The sequence below is a fragment of the Haliotis asinina genome, chromosome 4, assembly GCF_037392515.1.
Source record: "Haliotis asinina isolate JCU_RB_2024 chromosome 4, JCU_Hal_asi_v2, whole genome shotgun sequence".
Taxonomy (NCBI): Eukaryota; Metazoa; Mollusca; class Gastropoda; order Lepetellida; family Haliotidae; genus Haliotis; species Haliotis asinina.
In genome coordinates, this window is record NC_090283.1 from 12,652,969 (window position 1) to 12,674,333 (window position 21,365).

General features: G+C 40.1%; 1 protein-coding gene across 2 annotated transcripts; it reads left to right on the forward strand.

The window, feature by feature from the left end:
* Positions 1 to 1,863: 1,863 nt before the first annotated feature.
* LOC137281292 (uncharacterized) lies at positions 1,864 to 15,037 on the forward strand. Of its 2 annotated transcripts, XR_010956723.1 has the most exons (5): positions 1,864 to 1,966; positions 8,790 to 9,236; positions 10,690 to 11,160; positions 11,871 to 13,967; positions 14,064 to 15,037. XR_010956723.1 is itself a non-coding variant. In XM_067812455.1 (4 exons), exons 1-4 carry the CDS (start codon positions 1,942 to 1,944, stop codon positions 12,713 to 12,715), a joined length of 1,788 nt encoding a protein of 595 aa, XP_067668556.1. In that variant the 5' UTR covers positions 1,867 to 1,941; the 3' UTR covers positions 12,716 to 15,037. The 2 variants fall into 2 exon arrangements, 1 of the variants encoding a protein (XP_067668556.1); XM_067812455.1 differs by having other exon boundaries at positions 1,867 to 1,966; positions 11,871 to 15,037.
* The last annotated feature ends 6,328 nt before the right edge of the window (positions 15,038 to 21,365 follow it).

Consider the following 21,365-nt stretch of genomic DNA (forward strand, 5'->3'; position numbering starts at 1 on the left):
TAAAGTATTTGAAATAGTTTATACAATACGATTAGAGCAAAATAGTTTCCAACCACGTTAAGTTGTGTTGAGAGTAATTGTAGAAAGGTGCAGTACCGCCTATAGACGTTTAGGCCTATAGGGCGTTTCTTTTCATGAAGAGATGGAACTTTAATATTCCCCTGGGAGGGTATGAACGTCCCATTTCATTCAGGTAAGTATTTTTTCATACTACGTGTGTTTAATCGTAGAATATATGTTGTTTTGAATAATGGCTAAATCTGACTATCATCGGTGGCTGAAAGGGTGGCGTCAGATAGCTAACGTAATGTAGTTGTTGCTATGACGTAAGTTTGCCTTCGTTGCTTGTGATCTATAGGCCGCTCTTATGTTGTAATATCCTTAACTGTATACAATCTTGAGTTACATACTAGCTTAAATCTCTAACATGATGTTCTAGCAGTTTTACTTTCTTTGCAGGTAGGCGCTGTGTTATAATATTATGAATGAGTGAAATATGATCTGTATGGCTAGATGTGTCTAAATTGCCAATAGCTGAAGGGATGATGTAAATCCAGCTAGGGTCCATACAGGTAGCAAATGTACTGTAAGTCCCCATGGTCCCTAGTATGGTGATCTGCCTTCAGTTGTTGATATTCCAATAGCCCGTGTTTTATATTGTATTGTCTTCGTTAACGAAAATGTTTTAGTTTTAATTCTAGTTTTACATACATATCTGTGACATTTAGTGTCTGTCGTCGACAGGTATTAATCTTCACACATTTTTTTAAATATTTTCTTCCCTCAAGATACGGCTGAAATATTGCTAAGGAGACTTTAAAGTCTAACTCACTCACATCGATTTTTAAAGGCAGAAAAACACTGTTGAAAATAGTGTAATAATGTTTTCTGTCCAGAAACAGAACACGCTATGTACAAAATGTTAAACTATGTATAATTTGTATTTCAGGTCAGTGGCGAAGAATACTGTAGTTGGTAGTCAATAAACTGTTTCTCTGGTATTCAATGGTTCTTATGATATAAAAATAACCTTAGATGTGCCGAAGATAGTGTGTGTGCCTGGGGAGCGAATGAGCGATGGTTCGATCCAAAACACATGCAAATGCTAATCGCTCACCTGAAAGAAATGCGGAAACAAGCAGTTCCAGTCGCTGTATGGAATTTGCTATATTTTGTATCAGTTTTGGAAATGCTACATGTTGAACTACACCTTGTAAGTAAAGTACAGATTCTAGAGGTTGTCGACATAGATGGCAATATTTATATCTTTATTTTCGGTATAGCGTCTATTTCCGGTATGGTGTCTAATGTTTGAAAACGGTAGAAGAAGCTATACCGAAATGCCGGTATTGTGAAAACACATACGTTGATAGTTTCTGTACAGATTCTAGTACTTTTATTGGGTTGCTGTATACGCACCTGCCCCATTCGCCCCATCTTTACACTTTTGAATTTAGAATTTGACAGTGGAGTGTTAAAGTTCCTCACTCAAACTACCTAGACACATACCTCAATTTCAGGAGTTGCGGGTAAGTGACATTAACCTTGTTTACTCTGTAATGTGAGTACCTTCCACCCATGCACCACTGATCACCATGCTGCTCTCCGCGGAAAATGCATAATTAGCTCTTTGCTTGCTGTGCGGACGCACCCCGCAACCGACACAGGTCAGTCAGTTCAGAAGAAAAACATCATTTGTGATCTACGAATAATTACATCTCTCAAACCTCGGCAGATAGAGGTGTCACATGAATAAATATCGCGACCCAAATTGACTCTCCTGTCAATGAAGGATATATTTTTAAGACACTCCTTACAACACGAAAACTGGGAAAACCATGACAGGTACTCGTCACGTGATTTAATAAGGAAGTAAATCGTTATATAGGTCACATGTAGACACGAATCTTCCCGGCGGCAGTTTACGTTAATTTGGGACCCATGGCTACTGCCTCTGACCGGAAAGGTAAGTTAATGATCCTTTCTTGAATTTACAACACTTACTGTGAGATTCTCCACGTCAAGGAGACAGCCCACACAAAACAACGTGTGTCGTTCACCTGAATACGTGTTTGTCGGGTAGACAAGTCTCATTGAGGACATGTCCGTTGATGTAGCTTCTTGTCACGTTATATGCGCGGCCTTCAGTAGGTGTTATGGAAGTATTGTTAAGTACCGGTCGGTTACTAACACATACCGAAACATGCGAATATATGTATCATGTACCCCGATGTATGTAAGGTAAGGTATGTATGTATGTATGTATGTATGTATGTATGTATGTATGTATGTATGTATGTATGTATGTTTGTATGTATGTGTGTGTGTGTGTGTGTGTGTGTGTGTGTGTGTGTGTGTGTGTGTGTGTGTGTGTGTGTGTGGGTGTGTGTGGGTGGGTGGGTGTGTGGGTCTGTGTCTGTGTGTGTGTGTGTGTGTGTGTGTGTGTGTGTGGGTCTGTGTCTGTGTATGTGTATGTTTCTGTGTGTGTCGGTTTGAGGCTACGTTCATTCACGCCGGGGTATTTATATTGACTCACTAAATTCCCAACCCCTCTCCGTCTCTCTCTTTTTTTCTCTCTCTCCCTCTCTCTCTCTCTCAATCATTCAATACTCATCTCATATTGCTGTATCAATCTACATCTGATATCGCACTCAAAGATCACACGCAGGATCTTTCTTACTCCTTCTATCCCGATTCACTAACACCTATTTTGCTCCCACCCGTTATACCACGATACATAGCTACATTTCAACGGGACTTGACGAGCGATTATCAATGAGTGTTAACATTGAATGTTCGAGGTTATAGAGGATTAACTGCCATGTTCATATGGAATAACCCGGATACTACTGATGGCAGGACGTAATCACACTTCATGTCCCATTGTCGTGAGTTATAAGGTAAAGATGCACCACTGCATTATTGACTTATTTTGTTTTTCCTATCTCTCACATGTCATGAATTGTCATTCCAACTTGAAGTAATTAAACCTGTGTTTATTATCTATCATTTTGATTTTGGGGCGGATAAAGGGGTTTCTACTTACTGTAGTATTTATAGACGGTCAACCACTGCAGAATTCACATTGATCTGCTACGTTAACGCTGGTGAATGGGCAGTAAAACGTTCGCTCTTTCGCTCTTTCGCCCTTTCGCCTGAACAATGCGATGTCTGCCATGTCTGGAATGTGTTACGTGATTCAATAACACATGATGCATAGCCACGACTACGCTCAGAAACACCCCAACTAAACGGCGGCGGTCTGAAAACAATCGAGTCTGGACCATACAATCCAGTGATCAGCAGTATGAGCATCGATTACATGTGCCATCCAATCCCTCATTTCACCCTGTTATGTTATGTTATGTTATGTTAATCAAGACAATGCCATCATTGTAAAGACAACGTAAATACCAGCGATTTTGTGTAGACGAGCATCGTGTGTGTTTAGAATTCTTAAGGGTCAGCTCATTATTTTAGACGTAACACAACACGTTATGGGTGGGCTGCCATGTGTAAATTTTGTTACAGTGTAGGTGACAAAAAGGATAGGCCAAGCAACCCGATCCCATTCTTCTTTTATGACAAGCACGGGCTACATCAGGGAGAATAGAAGACGCATCCCTGGTTGCATGAAGATCAATTCTAATCCGGATCTTCATGGGTGTTATGAATATAAAACACTGAAATAAAAACATATATTAACAACTAAAAACATATATCCGAGACTGCCCTTCCCAAATAAGGCCGTGAACTGTGCTCATCTTCAATCCCAAAACAATTTGCTGACGTTTATCACCAGGTATTTAAAGTGTTGGTACTGATGTTTATATACATAGAACTACAAATATCGAAATGTATTCTTGTCAACACTAGACTGACGCTCATTCTCTGAATATATAACATTTTGATAGAAACGACCAATTTCATTTAATTTGAAAAGGGATTCCTGTAAGACTGAGATCCTGAACTTGAGAAAATCTATGTTGTCACGATCTGTGAGTCCTACCCATTATATTTTCGTCGAAATGCGTGTCGAACTTCGGTTATCACGAACTGAATGGTGATTCCTTAGTGTTTGTTATAACCGACCTTTACTGTAAGTTATATATTTTTTATCGTTCCCATGTTATTAATGTTTCAGCTACACTGAAGCAAGTTGAGAAACAAGTCAAAGCGTATTTTGTCAGAATATGTATACATATGTGTGCATTAGTCAGTGAGCACTGACTGGGAACGGGGATTGCCATTTGTGAGTGAAATTGTTGTTTTTATGGGAAGAAACTTTTCCGTAAATGGTTCTTTCAAAGATTTTAGAAAACGATTAAATCAGCGCATATATCCTTATACCACATAAATGGATGTGTCATTTAGGCAGCTTTGTCATTTAATGACATATTTGTATATTCCAAACAAGGATGGAGTAGCCTAGTGACGTTAACTTTTGAGATCTTTTAACCTACATTTCAATGATTCCGGAAGGATAATCAAAACTTAAATAGATATCCTAGAGTACCATTTAAATTATATTTTCCTCTCACAGGGTCATATTTGATTAAATCGGTTTCATCACCAAGTACCCGTGATGGTCCCGGGGTAGAATAGGCCTTCAGCGACCCATGCTTTCCATAAAAGACGACTAAGCTTGTCGTAATAGGCGACTAACGGGAGCGGGTGGTCAGGCTCGCTGACTTGGTTGACGCATGTCATCGGTTCCCAATTGCGCAGATCGATGCTCCTGTTGTTGATCACTGGATTGTCTGGTCCAGACTCGATTATTTACAGACCGCCGCCATATAGCTGTAATATTGCTAAGTGCGACGTAAAACTAAACTCACTCACTCACTCATCACCCAAGTCCTTAATTATTTAATAAATGTTTTTTTCTCCAAATCTTAAAATGTCATTTAAAGGTGAATTGCAGGGTGATATTTTTAATCACTTTATTTCTTTTCGTGGGGACCATACATATTTCAACGTAATTTTCTTATTTTACTTATACGTGGCATGCACTGTCATTGAAACATGTAAAAAATAACACATATCTAATACTACCATGACGTCAGTAAATACTGGATTCTGATTGGTTAATCAAAGTCATTCAGAGGTATATAATCATGTTTTATACCTCTGATTTTCCAACACAATATGTATTTTCTAATCTTAATAACGCGGTTATGGAAGAATGGAGATAAACATACTGTGTTTGAAAATCAGAGATACATAACGCTTCGTGTCCAGTTTTAAAGGAAGTTTACAGCTATTATAATTTGGTTATGTACCAATGCAGTATGTTAATCTCCTACTTAAATCATGTACACAAGATTATATGACGAGGCTATGGCACGAGGACCAGAACGATAGGAATTTGTCATATCTGCTTTCGGTGTATAACAACGGTTTACTATCATTGTATGTATCCCTCTTTATGCCATAAGTGTGTGGGTTTTGTTTTTTGCATTTGCAGGTATATATGTAATTTTGGGTAATGATAGAAATTAAGTTTAGCACATGATTTCTCTTCTCGTGGTTTCTCTTCTCGTGGTTTCTCTTCTAGTGGTTTTAGACAGATATTTGTTTTATATTAGTTCAGTTCTAAAGTCACCGACTTTTCACATGGTCACAGTCAAATAAGACATGTGTTATAGTTTCATTTGTGAAGTTACAAAATGTATATAATGGCGATAGAGACAGATACAGACATTTCGATTTGTTGTCAGTATTCTGTGGACTAAACCACAATTTTTATTAAAAAGCCCTTCACCAATGAAAGCTAAACATACTATGGCACTGAGCAGTTTATACCTGTAATTTGCATAATTTGATAAGTACATGAAAAACTTCACCAGATAACACTAAAATGTGATATGTCTCAATTGATATATGTGTCCCTATTTAAACGTATTCAGTTGCATGGTGAAACCACTTCAACAATGAGTCAACACGCAACGATATAAACCCAATACTTTTAACTCCACGGACAGGCATCTCCATTGATCCTCCTCTAACATTTAGCTAACATGCCATGATATATAACTTTGTACTTACGTCCAAGCCACTCACCAGTGACACTTTGCAAACATAGCACACATGCCCTGAATCGGTACTTTCAGTGTTTTTTCATGTATTGATTTTCTAAGCCAACACATTCGACCTAAGCGTCTGACGAATACAGGGTACGTAGCGTTAGTCATTCTACTAACATAGATAGATAGATAGATAGATAGATAGATAGATCGATAGATAGATAGGATATTTATATAGCGAAAATATCCACGCAATAGTGAATGCTCAAGGCGCTGGTATTTTTTAAATTGTAAACCTGTGCATGCAACACCAGGTAACTGTAACTGCTTTCATTTTGGCGATGTTTTGAAAATTGGGCATAAGTTCACATGAAAGTTGATATTGCTAAACATTCTTCATAAACAGTTTAACAGCTGCTGACATCACAGCAAACAACATGTTCCTAGCGGAGAGGGGTGGTGGGATAGTCTGATGGCTAAGGCGTCCGCTCGTCACGCCGAAGACTCGGGTCGACTCCCCACATGGGGGCAATCTGTAAGGCCCAATTCGTTTGATATAGTGATATTGCTAGAATAATGCTAAAAGTAAAACCAAAGTGACTTACACACTTTTTAAGCAGAGTTAGGTAGAAGCCCATTCTTGGTGTCCCCTGCTGCGGTGTAAAACCATACTCATTCAATGTTATACGTCTCCAGGTGTAACTAGTAATTTACAAAGTCAGGGCTTGGACGGAACGTTTATCGAAATCTTTGCTGCAAATATGGTTTAATCGATATGTGGAGGCATGTTTTAGAAGCAAGAGTTTTCAAAGTTTCCATTATTGAAGGTACTAGTAAGAACGATTAATGTAGTGAAATACGTCATCGGGCATCCCCCCCCCCCCCCCACACACACACACCTTTCCTCTTCCCCCACCCCACCCCCGCCATATTTCATGTAGAGTTCTGTGGTACCATTTCTTTTATTTGTATCCGTCAGATAAGAGTAGACACGTCATTAACGTGAAATGTGTTGTGAGTCTTGATCTTGCCGACTATGTTGTGTGTATCCTGTTGTTCACACAATGCCGCCTTTGTTAATATCGAGGTACTGTGATTCATCTTCGCGACACTCAGTAGCCAGTGCCTTGATTCCGACTGGCCTCCAGTTGTCAGAGCCGAGAGAAGTAAACCTTAACCGTACTCGCGTGTAATCGAGCTGTTAAACGCAGTACACGTGACGAAGTAGTTAAATCTCTCACAAAGGGAAAGTCGACGAAGCAGATCCTAACGCGAAGGGAACGAGTCATCACTATGAGACAGACAAAACTTAAATGCGGATGACGTTTTGGTTGTTTACGCATGCTGAACAGCAAAAGAATCGCAACTCTATATTTTTTCAAGTTATCAAAAAAAAAAGACTAACGTGAACGCTTACTGGCATGAGATTTTTTTTAGAAACTTTCGTTTCGTATGTTTATATTCTGAAAAAATGGGGTAGCCATGTGGTTGGCGCGTTCGCTTATCACGCCGAAGACCTATGTTTGATTCCCCACATGAATACAACGTGTGAAGTCCATTACTGGTGTCCCCTGCCGGCATATTGTTGGAATAATGAGGTCAGTCGAAATAAAACCATTTAGTTTAATGAATAACATTATGTGAATATTAGCAAAGGAGCCGCTGTCTGAACAACAGGACAATGTCTGTTTTTGTCACATAAAACAAAGAGGGTGCAAGGCACACGTGTGCAACACATCTCACTGGAAGGATGTCTCTAGTCTTATCTGACAGGCAAAATAAACGATACCAGAACTCTGCATCAAATATAGGGGAGGTCGGGTAGTTTAATGGTTGAAACATCCGCTGGTCACGCCGAAGACACGGTTTCTATTTCCCCCATCGAGATTTCTTCATTTTCAGACTTGCCACATATTCTAGAATTGCATGGACTTTCAAGAATTAATTTGTTTCAGGGTCTACCAGACAGACTATATTGCCGGTTGTAGGGTAGTTTCAGTCTTGATGTATCCATCATGATAATTATTTTGAGGGGTGTCACCCTTTTTGTTTTGGGAGTGAGTGAGTGAGTTTAGTTTTACGCCGCACTCAGCAATATTCCACGTACATGTATATGACGGAGGTCAGTAAATAATCAAGTCTCACCCAGACAATCAAGTGATCATCACCGTGAGCATCGATCTATGGGAATAGATGGCATGTATCAACCAAGTCAACCAGCCTGACCACCCGATCCCCTAAGTCGCCACTTACGACAAGCATAGTCGCCTTTTGTGGCAAGTATGGGTTGCTGAAGGCCTATTCTACTCCAGGTCTTCACGGAAGGTATTGGGGTCATCACTTTTATACATTTAAAAATAAATATGCTTATAAATATGGGAAGGGAGGGGGCATTGCTTTTGACATGAACGGGTGGGGTTGGATGGGGAGAGGGTGTTAGATTTGTCCTTAATTAAATGGGGATGGGGGGTCATTGACATTGTATATAGGTCCCATTTTAAGTGATCATAATCTTTGTGTACATTACCGAGCATCAAACAGTGTATTCAGAATTTTCTTGTCAAAGTAGACATATCAACTTCCAGAAGGTGTTTATCTTAGGACATACTGTCTCCAGTTTAGCTCTGACATTAACCAGGAGTGATTCGATAATTAGGAAATACGCCCACACACCATGGTTTCACAGGCAAATGTGGAATGTGTCTGCGAAATAGAAACAAAACAACTATTCTATTGCTATTCTGCAATCAATTTTCATTCCAGAACAACCTCGGATCACCGCCCTACGTTTTTCTACCAACCACGGGCAGAACGTTCTACTCAAGCATCACGGGAAAAGTGCCGAATGGAAACTCAGCTGTCATTGTGGCACGTGCTGTACCAGCCGATCCTTGCCGAAGGGAGAGAAACTGGACTTCAAAATTTCAGGAAGCGGACATGTACTACTTGGTCTCATGTCTCACAAACCTGAAACTGCTTCTACGCCGTATATGGACATCACGAAAGTTGAGCCAACCGCCAACTATACCCATTTTCGGTTCAAGAAGGAAACGACCAGGGTTACCCTGTCTCGCACAAAGTCACGAGAGGTCAAGTTTTCTCGTGAGATGAAAGATAAGACGGAAGAAAATACTTTTCCCATCCAGGGCCAGGATCTGTTCGTATTCTTCGAAATACAGTTCGGAGACATTGTTATTGAAATAACATCAGGTAAGGGTTTTTATCAAATGCATGTATAGAACTTCCCGATATGTACTTCTTTAGCATTTCCAGCGAACGAATATGCTTCGGAACACCAGAAGCCATTTTTTCTGAAACCAATATTTTTTTCAAGATATTTCCTGGAACGTATTTTAACGTCGGATTGTTTTTCCACCGACAACTAAATATGAGAGTGAGTAATAATCGTGATAATCAATTAAACATCCTTTATATATGGAAACATATAGTCGATGCTACTTAATCTTTCTTCCGGTTGGTGTATTTCTTGAGTGAGGTTAGTTTTAAGCTCTTTCAGCAATATTCGAGCAATATCATGCGACACTAGATATTGACTCCACACACTGTGTCCATGTAGAGAATCAAACCTGGGTCTTCAACGTGACGAGCGGGCGTTAGGCGAACGTTTTCTGCCAGAGAAGTACTTGATTTGTTGTAAGCCTTAGCAGATAAGCTTTCACATTTAGCTCTGTTCTGATTCAGATCATACTTTGTGTCAGTGTTTAGGCTGTCCAATCCTGGATACAGTTGGTATGCTTAATTTTCAGGCAGTGATATTGCAACAACAGTTTATGCTCACAATCGTTCACGTAATGGAATAATTACCTCAATAACTCGTCCGTTTCGGGACCCACCGGCAAATTTCATCACAGACTAGGTTGTTTCTTGACATACACGTGTCCGCTTACAAACAGACTCAACCGTGAAGATCCGGGTTAGAGTTGAGATGCCTACCGGAATCGGATGGTCAGACTCACTGAGTTATGTCATCGTATGTCATTTGTCTAGAACGGTGCTTAGGATGTTGATAATTAGATATGGCCCAGACGCGATTCCTTCCAGAATTCTACTGGGTGCGGGGTTAAACAACAAACAAAACAGAAGCACATACATGCTCACTCATTCACCCACTGGCTACCCATTGTAGACACGCAGGCGCACACACAGACACACAGACACACACACAGACAGACAGACAGACAGACAGACAGACACACACTCACACTCACACACAGACACACACACACACAATATAATGTCAGATTTGTTCATCCAACGTATATATTTCTGTAGCCTAGTTGTTATTAAAGCGTTCACTCGTCACGCCGAAGATCCGTCACGCTGAATCCCATTTCAGGTGTCCCCAATAGAGGCGAATCGAATCCCGGTCTTCAACGTGACGAGGCCCTACTCACTCACTGCTGACCAACCAGATTTATAAAGTTACACTGTCACGTGTACACAGCTCATTTCCAGTTTCTATAAATGCAAATCTTGAACTCTTGATCATGACTGTCTGACATTCAGTTTTTCGAGTGTTGTCATGATTCAGTATTGTGTACACCATCTGAAGCCAAATGCTTCTGACATAAAATGTCGATTGTCAGATCATGACGTATTGTTTGGTGGAATCGCACAATTAATTCTGAATATTGTTTCACAGATAGCAGCAAGAAAACAATCTGTTTTGATGCAGAATGTGGTTCGAATATGATTCTTGAACAACAAGGGAAACGCGCAAGTCTGAAGCAATGTAATCTCAGCGCACTCTGCTGTACAGATCGACCGCTGGCTCCAGGGGAAGTAATCGACCTTCACATTTCTGCCAAAGATGGCGCGAGCTGGACATATGTCAAACTCTTCGTTTCGAACCAGAATGGTTCCCAGCTGCAGCTCCAAAATGTTGAAGTCAGTCCCGATTCGTTCCTCTACCCTTCCGAAGGAATAAAAGTGGACAAAAAGGGCACTGTACAGATTCGTGTGAGTGAGGCGGGGGAGATTGTGTACTCGGTGCAGACGAGGGAAGCGAGGAAAATCATCGGAGGCGATAGCCTTGACCTTTATCAACCCCTGTATCTCTGCGTGGAACTCTTCCGTGTGAAGGCGGAAATAGAATCGACACTTCCGGAAGAAGGTGATTTAACTCTCCATTAGAGATTAAGCTCATTCATGCCAAAAATTATAGTGAACAAATTCATTTTATATAGAACTATCCGCAGGAAGTATTTTTCGACCATTTGGAGATATACACAGTGTTGTCTTTCCAGAATAGTATTGTAGTATTGTACAAATTATTCGAAATTTGGTTAGTGTGATGTGTGAATGAGTTTAGTTTTAGTCCGCACTCAGCAATATTCCAGCTATATGGCGGCGGTCTGTACAAAATCGAGCCTGGACCAGATAATCCAGTGATCAACAGCATTAGCATCGATCTGCACAAATGGAAACCGATGACATGTGTCAACAAGGAAAGCGAGCCTGACCACCCGATCCTGGGTAATTGAAGGCCAGTATTCTAAGCCGGACCTTCACGGGCCCAGTGCGATGTGTAGATGGTTTAGAAAAAATGATGCATGGACTTTATGAACGTGTGCAAATGGAGTTGGTGTGTTTGTACATATAGTGTAACAGGCGTGGATATTTAGTGTCAGGGTCTCAGAAGGTTATTCACCTCGTGAGAGGCCGGGAAGGTAACGGATGAGGGGAAGGCTCATGTTTGGTATTGATGAAGGAAACTGATAATTAATTTATAAATAATTACATCAATAATGATATCAAGTGATGACTCATGATATTGGGTTGTAAATGATTGCTAAACATTCTTATCATTGACTATCATTTCAGATGCAACCTATCTCACTGCCTCGTTCCTGACAGAAGATGATACGTACCTGCTACCGGTTTCAGAACCCAGACCAAGTTCATCGACAGGTGTAACAGGATATCCAGAAGTGCCATCGCTATCTCAGCCTGATTTACCTGACCGGGAGTACACTACGATACCAGACGAAACCCTTGTAGACATCTTTCCCGACCCATCTCAGACATTTCTAAAGGATCCTAATGCAGATTTAAACAGTCGTAGCGCAATGGACAAAATAAAAACAAAGAAACAACAGGGGGAAAAACCAGAAAGCAGCTCAGATGAACCCATGACCATCCCATTCCCAAGACAATACCGAGAAGAGTTAGGAGGTGGGGCCACAGAAGCAAGTGGACCTACTCAAGGGCAGTATTCCCCACAAAGACAACCAACAGGTGGTTCCTCTGGTCCCGAGAGCTTTGAACCTCCTTCTACTTCTATTCCTCAGGATGCAATGCCCTTCCAAGTATTTGAGCGTCTCACGTCACAACTTGAAAGTGTTCTAATGGGTACACAAAGACCCAGTGGCGTCCAGGATGAACCCAACCGAGATCACCGTCCAGTTTCTTCCTTCGGCGAGAAGATACGCACGAACTATGTACAACTATTGGACAGACTTGAGCCCGATCCCATTGCTGACCATTTGTTTCAGAGCGGAAATATATCGGACGCCGAACAATACTCCTTCCATGAGAAGGACAAGAAAGCCAAGAGTCGTTTTATTTTACATATTCTTACGACGCGACCTCGCACCAAGGACACATTTATCATTGCCCTTCAACAGTCTGCCCAAGGAGATATCGTTGACTTACTTGGACTTCAGTGACGGTTACCAGATTGTTTGCAATGTTTTGTTTTTTAGTTTTATTTGGAAGAGCAAGAATGCATAAGTTTGCCTTTGCAGTTAAATGGTTAGATCGTGATCCATAGAAGGCCATGTTTGATTGACCATGGCATATGGGCCCAATTTTAGAGAGCAGCATTCTAATGAGTGAGTGAGTGAATTTTGGTTTACGCCGCTTGTAGCAATATTCCAGCAATTCCACTGCGGGAGAGGTCAGCAATGGTATCACCCATTGTACCCCTCGAACTTCGGCGTGATGAGCAAGCTCCTTAAGCACTAGACTAACCCACCGTCCCTTGTATTTGAGATGTACAGCTGTATAGCTGTGAGACTTTGTCGTGAGTGTAGGCCTTGTATTTGAAAGAAACGCCCAAACGATCAGATCTTGAAAAGTGTGATAAAAATCCTTAAAGTCTCTAACATTGCTTTGTATTTCTCTAACTGCATTTATGTCCGAAGGAAGATGGTTTTCATTCTTAACTGTGTTACCTTTGTAATATGGATGTATGACATCAGTCATGAACGTGAGTTAGTTGGGCTTGAGGCCGTTTAGGAAAGTATCCCAGTAAAACCCCGTCGCTTGGTGTGTTAGGAAGACGTGACTGTCAGACACACAACACAAACCCGCTGGTGTTGCTGATAATCCAAGAAACGCAATCGGAACTTGGTATTCGAAGCCACGATCCCATGTTTCCAGTAAGGTTTCCGGACCCAGTTGTGTACAACGAATTGAGGTCCTTAGACATAGGACACCTGGCTGAGCCCATTGACTCAGTATGTTACCTATCAACACAGGGCCGTCTGTGTCTTGCCAACTTCAGTGAAGTGTGAGAAATAGCCTCCAGGCTTTTCCAGCTAAAAGTTACTAGCCCTCGAAATGCCTCACTAACCCGAAATTTGACTGGGTTTCATCTTCATGGTTCTAATATGATGAACATTTTTATCAGGCCATATTCATGCAAGGTTTAAAAAGCTTTTAGTATATAATAGCTTAAGTCGGAGAGAGTGCTATATTTGCAAATGACCTCATAGCAATTTAACAGCCAGTCGGGCCAGTGACTATGGAGATTTATTGGACCCGTGTGGATTATTATTAGCTACGTGCTGGCAGGCCAGTGGCTATTTCTGACACTTCTTCAACGGTAGATCCAAGCAAATGTTTCTTTAATAGTTGGTAGTTTAGACTATATGACCAAATATTCCACGCTAAGCTACAGGTCTGTACTTCTCCGTTGTGTGTATGAATAACCGTTATCCTTATTTCACAAGAAAAGTGAATTGTGACCACATTGTCCCTATTAGAGTGAGTTTAGTTTTACGCCGCACTCAGCAATATTCCAGCTATATGGCGGTTGTCCTTACTGGAATAAAATATGGCACGCTGAGCCAACTACAAAGGAAATTAACACTCTCTTGCCCCTCTCGCCATCCCCGTACTTTCGCTAAAAATATATATTTCTTAACATGTTGACTGCTGTCACGAATGTACTCGTATTCTTTTATCTGTGAGACCATTGCCTTTCGTGCCTATTTTGCTTTGTGAAACTTGTTTTGAAGTACCACTGATGTAATGACGGGATAAACTTGTAGCGGCAAATTCTGCCAGAATGGCTAGAACGATTGTACTGGTGGTGGCAGTCAACGTGTTTGTTTCAATGAAATTGCAAGGGTAAGGGACCTTATTACGAATCACATAACATACAACAGCGTCAGTGGATTGTCCGTTCCATCACCGGATTTTGTGGTCAAGACAAGCGTCCACCGTACTAGTATTACAGAACAACTCTTGCAGTGGTCTTTAGTTCTCATTTTGTTTTAGGACGAGCGTAATCACTAATTTCAGTGTTCCAATGATAGAATTGACACCACTGGTTTGTCTTTTACTCCAGGTACAATCTGAGTGGAAATGATCATACTTTGTCATCACATATCCTTTGTCATCTCCTCATTCATCCTCCTTTTGTTTCAGTTGCACAAGAGAACTAACAACAGCATCAATCAATCAATACTAATAATGAGAACCATTTATGACGTCAGTATTTTAAATACGATACAGAGTTATTGGTCATTTTGTTTTATTCCTTTTGTGTATTTTTAAATTTTTCGACTGGAGTAGTAACCAAATGCGTTAGAGTTACGTAGTTTGAAACAGGTCAATTTGCTTTACTTCACTCAACAGGAACAATAATGCGGTGTCTGTGTACGTATTCATCTACAGAGAGATGTTCACCAAGGTATAAAAGTCGCAGGAAACACAAGCTGTGATTTTATTAATGTATTTGATAATAAACTGATGTCCTGAAATCGGTTTCTAACTGCATCTTTTTTCCAGTCCGCAATTCTGAGGTCAGGAATTTGTTTTGCTGAGTGCCCCAGGTTGATGGCTACATGCTGGTTGCAACATAGGCTGTGGCGTGGTTGTTGTGAAATACGAAAGGTATAGCCCATATATAATATAGCGCCTTGGTTTTCCTTGATTATTTGTGAGTGAATTTAGTTTTACACCGTACTCAGCAATATCAGTAGGAGAAAAGTAATCCGTTTAGCACAGACAATAGCATTCCTAAGAGAACAAAAGCATTCCAGACGAATACAATAGCATTCCAGACGAATACAATAGACATTCCACAGGATTACTCCTTAAAATCCTTAAACTATTCAGGATTGATCCTCCCACAATGCATTCCAGAGCTCAATAACATTCCTGAGCACGCCTCCATATGAGCACAAAGCATTCCAGAGCACAATAACATTCCTGAGCACAAGACGTCACGGGTGAACAAACATTCCAGAGGAATGAGTCAAAGCATTCAATAGAATACAAAAACATTCCAGAAGACACGAATAAGCATTCTAGTGACGTGTTTCTTAAAGCTTCTGAAAGCATTTAATCTATTGATGTCACGGTGAACAAACATGAATAAAATATTCCACTGATGTAGAGGGTCAACCAACCAAACTGCATGCGCACTACTCTACATCCAATCAGCGCCTACACGCACCTTTAGTATAAGACATTTCAAATCAGTTTCATCGTCATTATCAAGCGAACAAGTTTCAGAAAAACACCTCCGCTCGCAATCCATATGGCACAGAAGATGTTTCACCTTCAACATGTGGACTTTTCAACAGAGCAGTTGCTCTCGAGTATGTTTCAAGAAATGAAGGATATTCTTAACACTCAGCTCCATTTGCACGAAACGATGATGCGAACAAGTGAGTTGTATAAAACCACATACACAGAGATGTTCCAGAGAATGAAGACTCTAGAACAGAAATTCCCCTCGCTATCGCCAGCTCTCATGAGCTTGATGCTGGATTATTCAAAAATTGCTGCCACCTCTGAGGATAGAAATTCAAGTAACAGAAAACGTCAATCACCCAACAAACGTCTTGCTAAGGCTAAGAAGCCAAGGAAAGTGAAGGAACAGAAAAGAGGTCAGAAGCAGAAATCCACTCCTATGCAACCAAAGTAAGCGAATAGTTTATCACTGTGAATATCATTTGGAATAGCTTTTCATTTATGTATATACGTGTTACTGTGTTTGCAGTTCTACATTCTCCAATCTTATTTGTCATGTTCAGGAACAGGGGAGAAGATCATGAAGCAGTGTCAACTCCATCCCTCACGAATCAGTCCATAACACCTACCACAGAACCTACCACAGAACCTACTATAGATGACTGGTGGTTGGATTACACTCAACTCATGGAGGACATAGAACGAAAAGAGAAACAAACCACAGACATAACAGCTGTTGATTCATCCAGTGGAATCACGGACGATCTCTATCAGGAAGACAAACTTACTCCTCTTCAGAAAAGTTGCAGTGTATGCCGTTACAACAATAGGTTGCGTTACATGAGCTGTAATAGTGGACAAATTCAGTGTCATGTGTGTTGTATGGATCTCATGAACTGTATGTGCTACTACGATGAAGAGGGAATGATGGAAGACATGGTATCACAGGACTTTGAAGGTCATATTCTATCAGTGTAAAATACAGTAGTGCTTTCATCATGACAGTTATCATTATGTATCGTAACAAACTTTAGTGAATGTTCAAATAAAATGAATAAACCAATGCTGTTTCATGTTATATATTTCTTAGCCAGCCACAGTTTCCACAGTGCAACATGAGTTCGCAGAAGAAGAACAGCATGTTAAAGCAAGAAAAAGCCATAGAAAAGTATTATTTCAATGCTGAAAATCCTGGAGCCTATTTTGGTCCATCAAAACTACGTGATGAATTGAAGAAAAACAGAAAACAACAACATATCAGGTTGAGGAATGTGAAACGATTTGTGAAGAATCAAGACGCCTATAGTTTACATAGACCAGTCAAGCATAGATTTAAAAGGTTAAAAGTAAGGGTGAATTATATGAATGAAATGTTTGATGTGGATCTGGCCGACCTCTCTCGTTATAGCAAAGAGAATGATGGTGTCAGATATTTGCTGGTGGCTATTGATATCTTGAGCAGATATGCTTTTGTGCTACCTTTAGAAAACAAGAAACCTGAATCAGTGTTGAAAGCCTTCAAAGAAATACTGAAAACTAGACAACCAAAGAAGGTTCGCACAGATGCTGGATCAGAATTTCGAGCAGGCTTTGAGTCATATTTGAAAAAGAAAAACATCACTCACACCATTACGCGGAATGAAAACATCAAAAGTAATTATGTAGAACGTTTCAACAGAACACTAAAATCATTGATTACACGCTACATGACTCACAACAATACCAAACATTACATCAATGTTTTACCTAAACTTGTGCACAACTACAATCATACGTTGCATTCCTCTCTACCTAATTTATCACCTGCACAAGTGAATAAGGACAATGAATTGAAAGTTTGGCAACATGTGTATGTCAAACCTTTGTTGAAACACCTCAAAAGCCTGCACCCTAGGAAGAAGTTCAAATATAAAGTAGGAGATCTTGTTCGCATTCCATATCTGAAGAGACCTTTCAACAAAGAACTTGACTTGAAGTGGACACTGTTCAAAATAGCTCATCGTTTTAAAAGACAGGAAATTCCACTGTACAAAGTCAAAGATTTTCATGATGAAATGATCCAAGGTACTATTTATACCAGTGAATTGCAGAAGGTCAGTAAAGCAGAAGATATTGAGTGGCAGGTGGAAAAGATCTTAAAGAAGAAACGTATGAATGGAAAGACTTATACTTTGGTTCGATGGTTAGGATGGCCCAGTTCCTTTGATTCTTATGTGGAGGAAAGTCAATTGAAAAATCTGTAATGGAGACCTATGTGTTTCTGAAGTCTTCAGACTCGAGGAAAGATTACTTCAAAGGCAACACCCCGTATCATTTTCGTGTGAAACTGAATCAAAGGTTGGTGTTTGATGGCTTCTGGGTAGTCAGCTTGACAGAATTAAACTTTGGAAAGGTGGATCTCACTCATATGAATGATCCTTACATAGATGTGTTGTGTAACCTATGCGATAGTTCATTGGTAGGACAGACTCAATTACCATTGTTGAGACGCATAGACCTGAGGGAGGGACCTAAGTTTACATTTGCTAATGAATACAATATCCATGTGATGGTGAAAGAATCTCCTGACATAGAAATTAGTATAAAAGCAAGCGATGGAACTTCACTGTCATTCTTGAAAGAGGAGACTCACCTAACACTTCACTTCAGACGTTACCCTTTTGTTGCCTAAGATGGAGACGTTACCTTTGTATGTACCCGATTACAACAAATGGCAGATTTTTTTCAAAAAACACATGGCAGGTAGTTCTCAACTGGTGAATGGAAAACCACAACCTAAGCTCATTTCATCTGATCAACCTGAGGAAGCATCAAAAGAAGTTAAAGTCAAACTGCAGGTCACTTCTGAACCTCAAAGTGTGGTGGAAAGAGCAGATGCTAAAGAGAAGAGACAGAAATCATTAAAAAGAGCTGCAGGGGAACGCGTGGTCACAACCAAGAGGATACGTCTAACAAGCAACACCCCCTCCAAGACAGCACGTGTGTTCAAGAGCACACCAGTGAACGAAAACGATATCTTTGGTTAACACCATGTCGCTGCTCACCAGTAAACACTTCGATGAGATAATTCCAGAATCCCTGAATTTGTTCTCACTGCCACCATTTCAGACATGTGTTCAACAACATTACTATGAAAATGTACGTCCAGTGAGTCAAATCAACGACGAAGCGCCTTTGGAATTCAGTATTTCTAACACAGGCAGTGACTACCTTGATTTGAAGAGGACAAGATTGCACGTGAAACTCAAGGTCACTCACAATGATGGGAGCATATTGCTTTCCAAGGAACACGTGGCTCCAGTCAACTTGTTTCTTCAGTCGCTTTTTAGTCAGGTTTCAGTTTATTTGAATGACACACTGGTCTCTTCCACAAACAATCATTATGCGTACAAGAGCATGATGAAAGCCTTACTGAATTTTGGAGCCGATGCAAAGACAACTCAGTTAACCTCTCAGTTGTTTTATAAAGATGTAGGACAATCGAACAGTGATATAGAATCAACGGATACAGAAACAGGAAGCAACACGGGCTTGATGGCACGAGGACAGTTCATTAAATTGAGTCAAGAGATGACCATGTCTGGAAACTTATTTGAAGATGTGTTTGAGATGAATAGATACATGATTAATGGTGTACCTATGACTTTGAAATTGTACAGATCCTCTCCTACCTTCTGTCTCATGAGTGGTGTGGCCAACAAAAAATTCACTATAACCCTTCTGGATGCTTATCTCAAAGTCTGCAGACTGAATGTCAACCCAGCCCTGATTATAGCTCACAATACCTTGTTTGAGAACAACTCTAATGCCCTCTATCCATTCGTCAAGTCTGAGGTGAAGGTCACTAGCATTCCCGTCTCTCAGTTAACACATACCATTGACAATGTCTCCAATCCCATTGCTAATCGATATATCGTAGCATTTGTTGATAGCGGCAGTTTTAATGGGAAATATGATGGGAATCCTTTCAACTTTCAATCGGGTATGATTAAAACGATCAACCTGTATGTGAACGGAGTCAGTGTCCCAGGGAGAGCTACAAGTGCAGACGATGCAGACACCTATCTCAACCTGTTTGATAGCCAGAAACTTTGGTGTCAAAACCAGGGCAATGGTATTTCAAGAAAGGACTTTTTGCTTGGCAGTGCTCTTTTTGTTTACCAACTGGATGAAGTAGATGTCGATTATCTCAATCTTGTGAAATCGGGAAATGTGAGACTTGAAATTGAATTCAAATCTGCTTTGACTAAGACATTGAGTTGTGTTATCATGAGTGAAAGAAATTCCATCATAGAAATTGATAAAGCGCGAAATGTGTACATCAAGTAAAACATGAAAGCTTCGGAATTGAAGTGCTCCATACAGTGCGATCCTGTCTTACAGTGTCACGTCCTGGGAGTGTATGCTAAAGACACTTTGCCTGTACTGACATCTTCCATGATAAAAAGGGGAGTTGGACTAATTGTAAATACAGACTGAAGTCAAAAGAAAGGTCGTCACTGGGTTGCTATGTATTTCAAAGGAAATAGAGCAGAATTGTTTGACAGCCTATCAGAACCCATTGATGCTGTATTTGATAGGTACCTAAAATCCTATGTTAGATCTTGCTTGCACAACAGTGAACAGATACAATCTGTAGATACCAATGTGTGTGGGTTCTATTGTTTGTATTATCTGTTATGTACATTGAAAGCTCACTGGAGTTTTCATCGTATTGTTCATCAGTTTGATGTAAGGAACTTCCTATGGAATGATACTTTTGTATCACAGTATATATGCAACTATTTCAAATACTGTACTCCTTCCTGTTTTAATTGACAATGATGTACAATGTTTTTTTCCATGTAGAATAAAAAAATAAATAAATAAATAATTAGATTTAGTTCAAATGATGTTTTGTTATGTATAAATACCCTCTGTGTTGGTGAGTAAGTTCAGTTTCATACTGAACAGCAGACCAAGATACATCATGGATGAAAGTGCTTGTCTGTTGCCTTTTAAAACGCCTACAACCATATCCGTAATAGGTGGATCGTCAAGTGGTAAAACCTTTTGGGTTTCACATCTGTTAAGACATGCCAATGTCATGTTTGATCCTGCACCCAAATTGATTATTTACTGCTATGCTGTGTGGCAGGATGTCTATAGTGAACTCAAGAGAATCATTCACAATATTCGTTTTCAAGATGTCCTTCCCACAGAACAGGAGTTAAATTCATATTCTTTAGAATCGGATAAACATTGTCTCCTGGTAGTAGATGACTTCATGCAACAAGTGTGTAAAAGTCAGCTGTTTTTACACCTATATACCACATTATCCCACCATCTGGGAATTTCTGTTATCAACATTCTACAATCAGCGTATCCAAAGGGGGAATGTAACAGAACTATGTCACTGAACACACATTATTTTGTGTTATTGTCTAACCCTCGTTCGGCACATGAGTATAAAATTTTAGCATCACAAATATTTCCAGGACAGGCTAAATATTTCACCGAATCTTTTCAAGATGCTGTAAGTAGAAAGAAATATGGTTATCTGGTCATGGATACCTCGCCCTATGCAGATGAACAGTATGGTCGTTTGCGTACAGGTATATTCTCTGATGA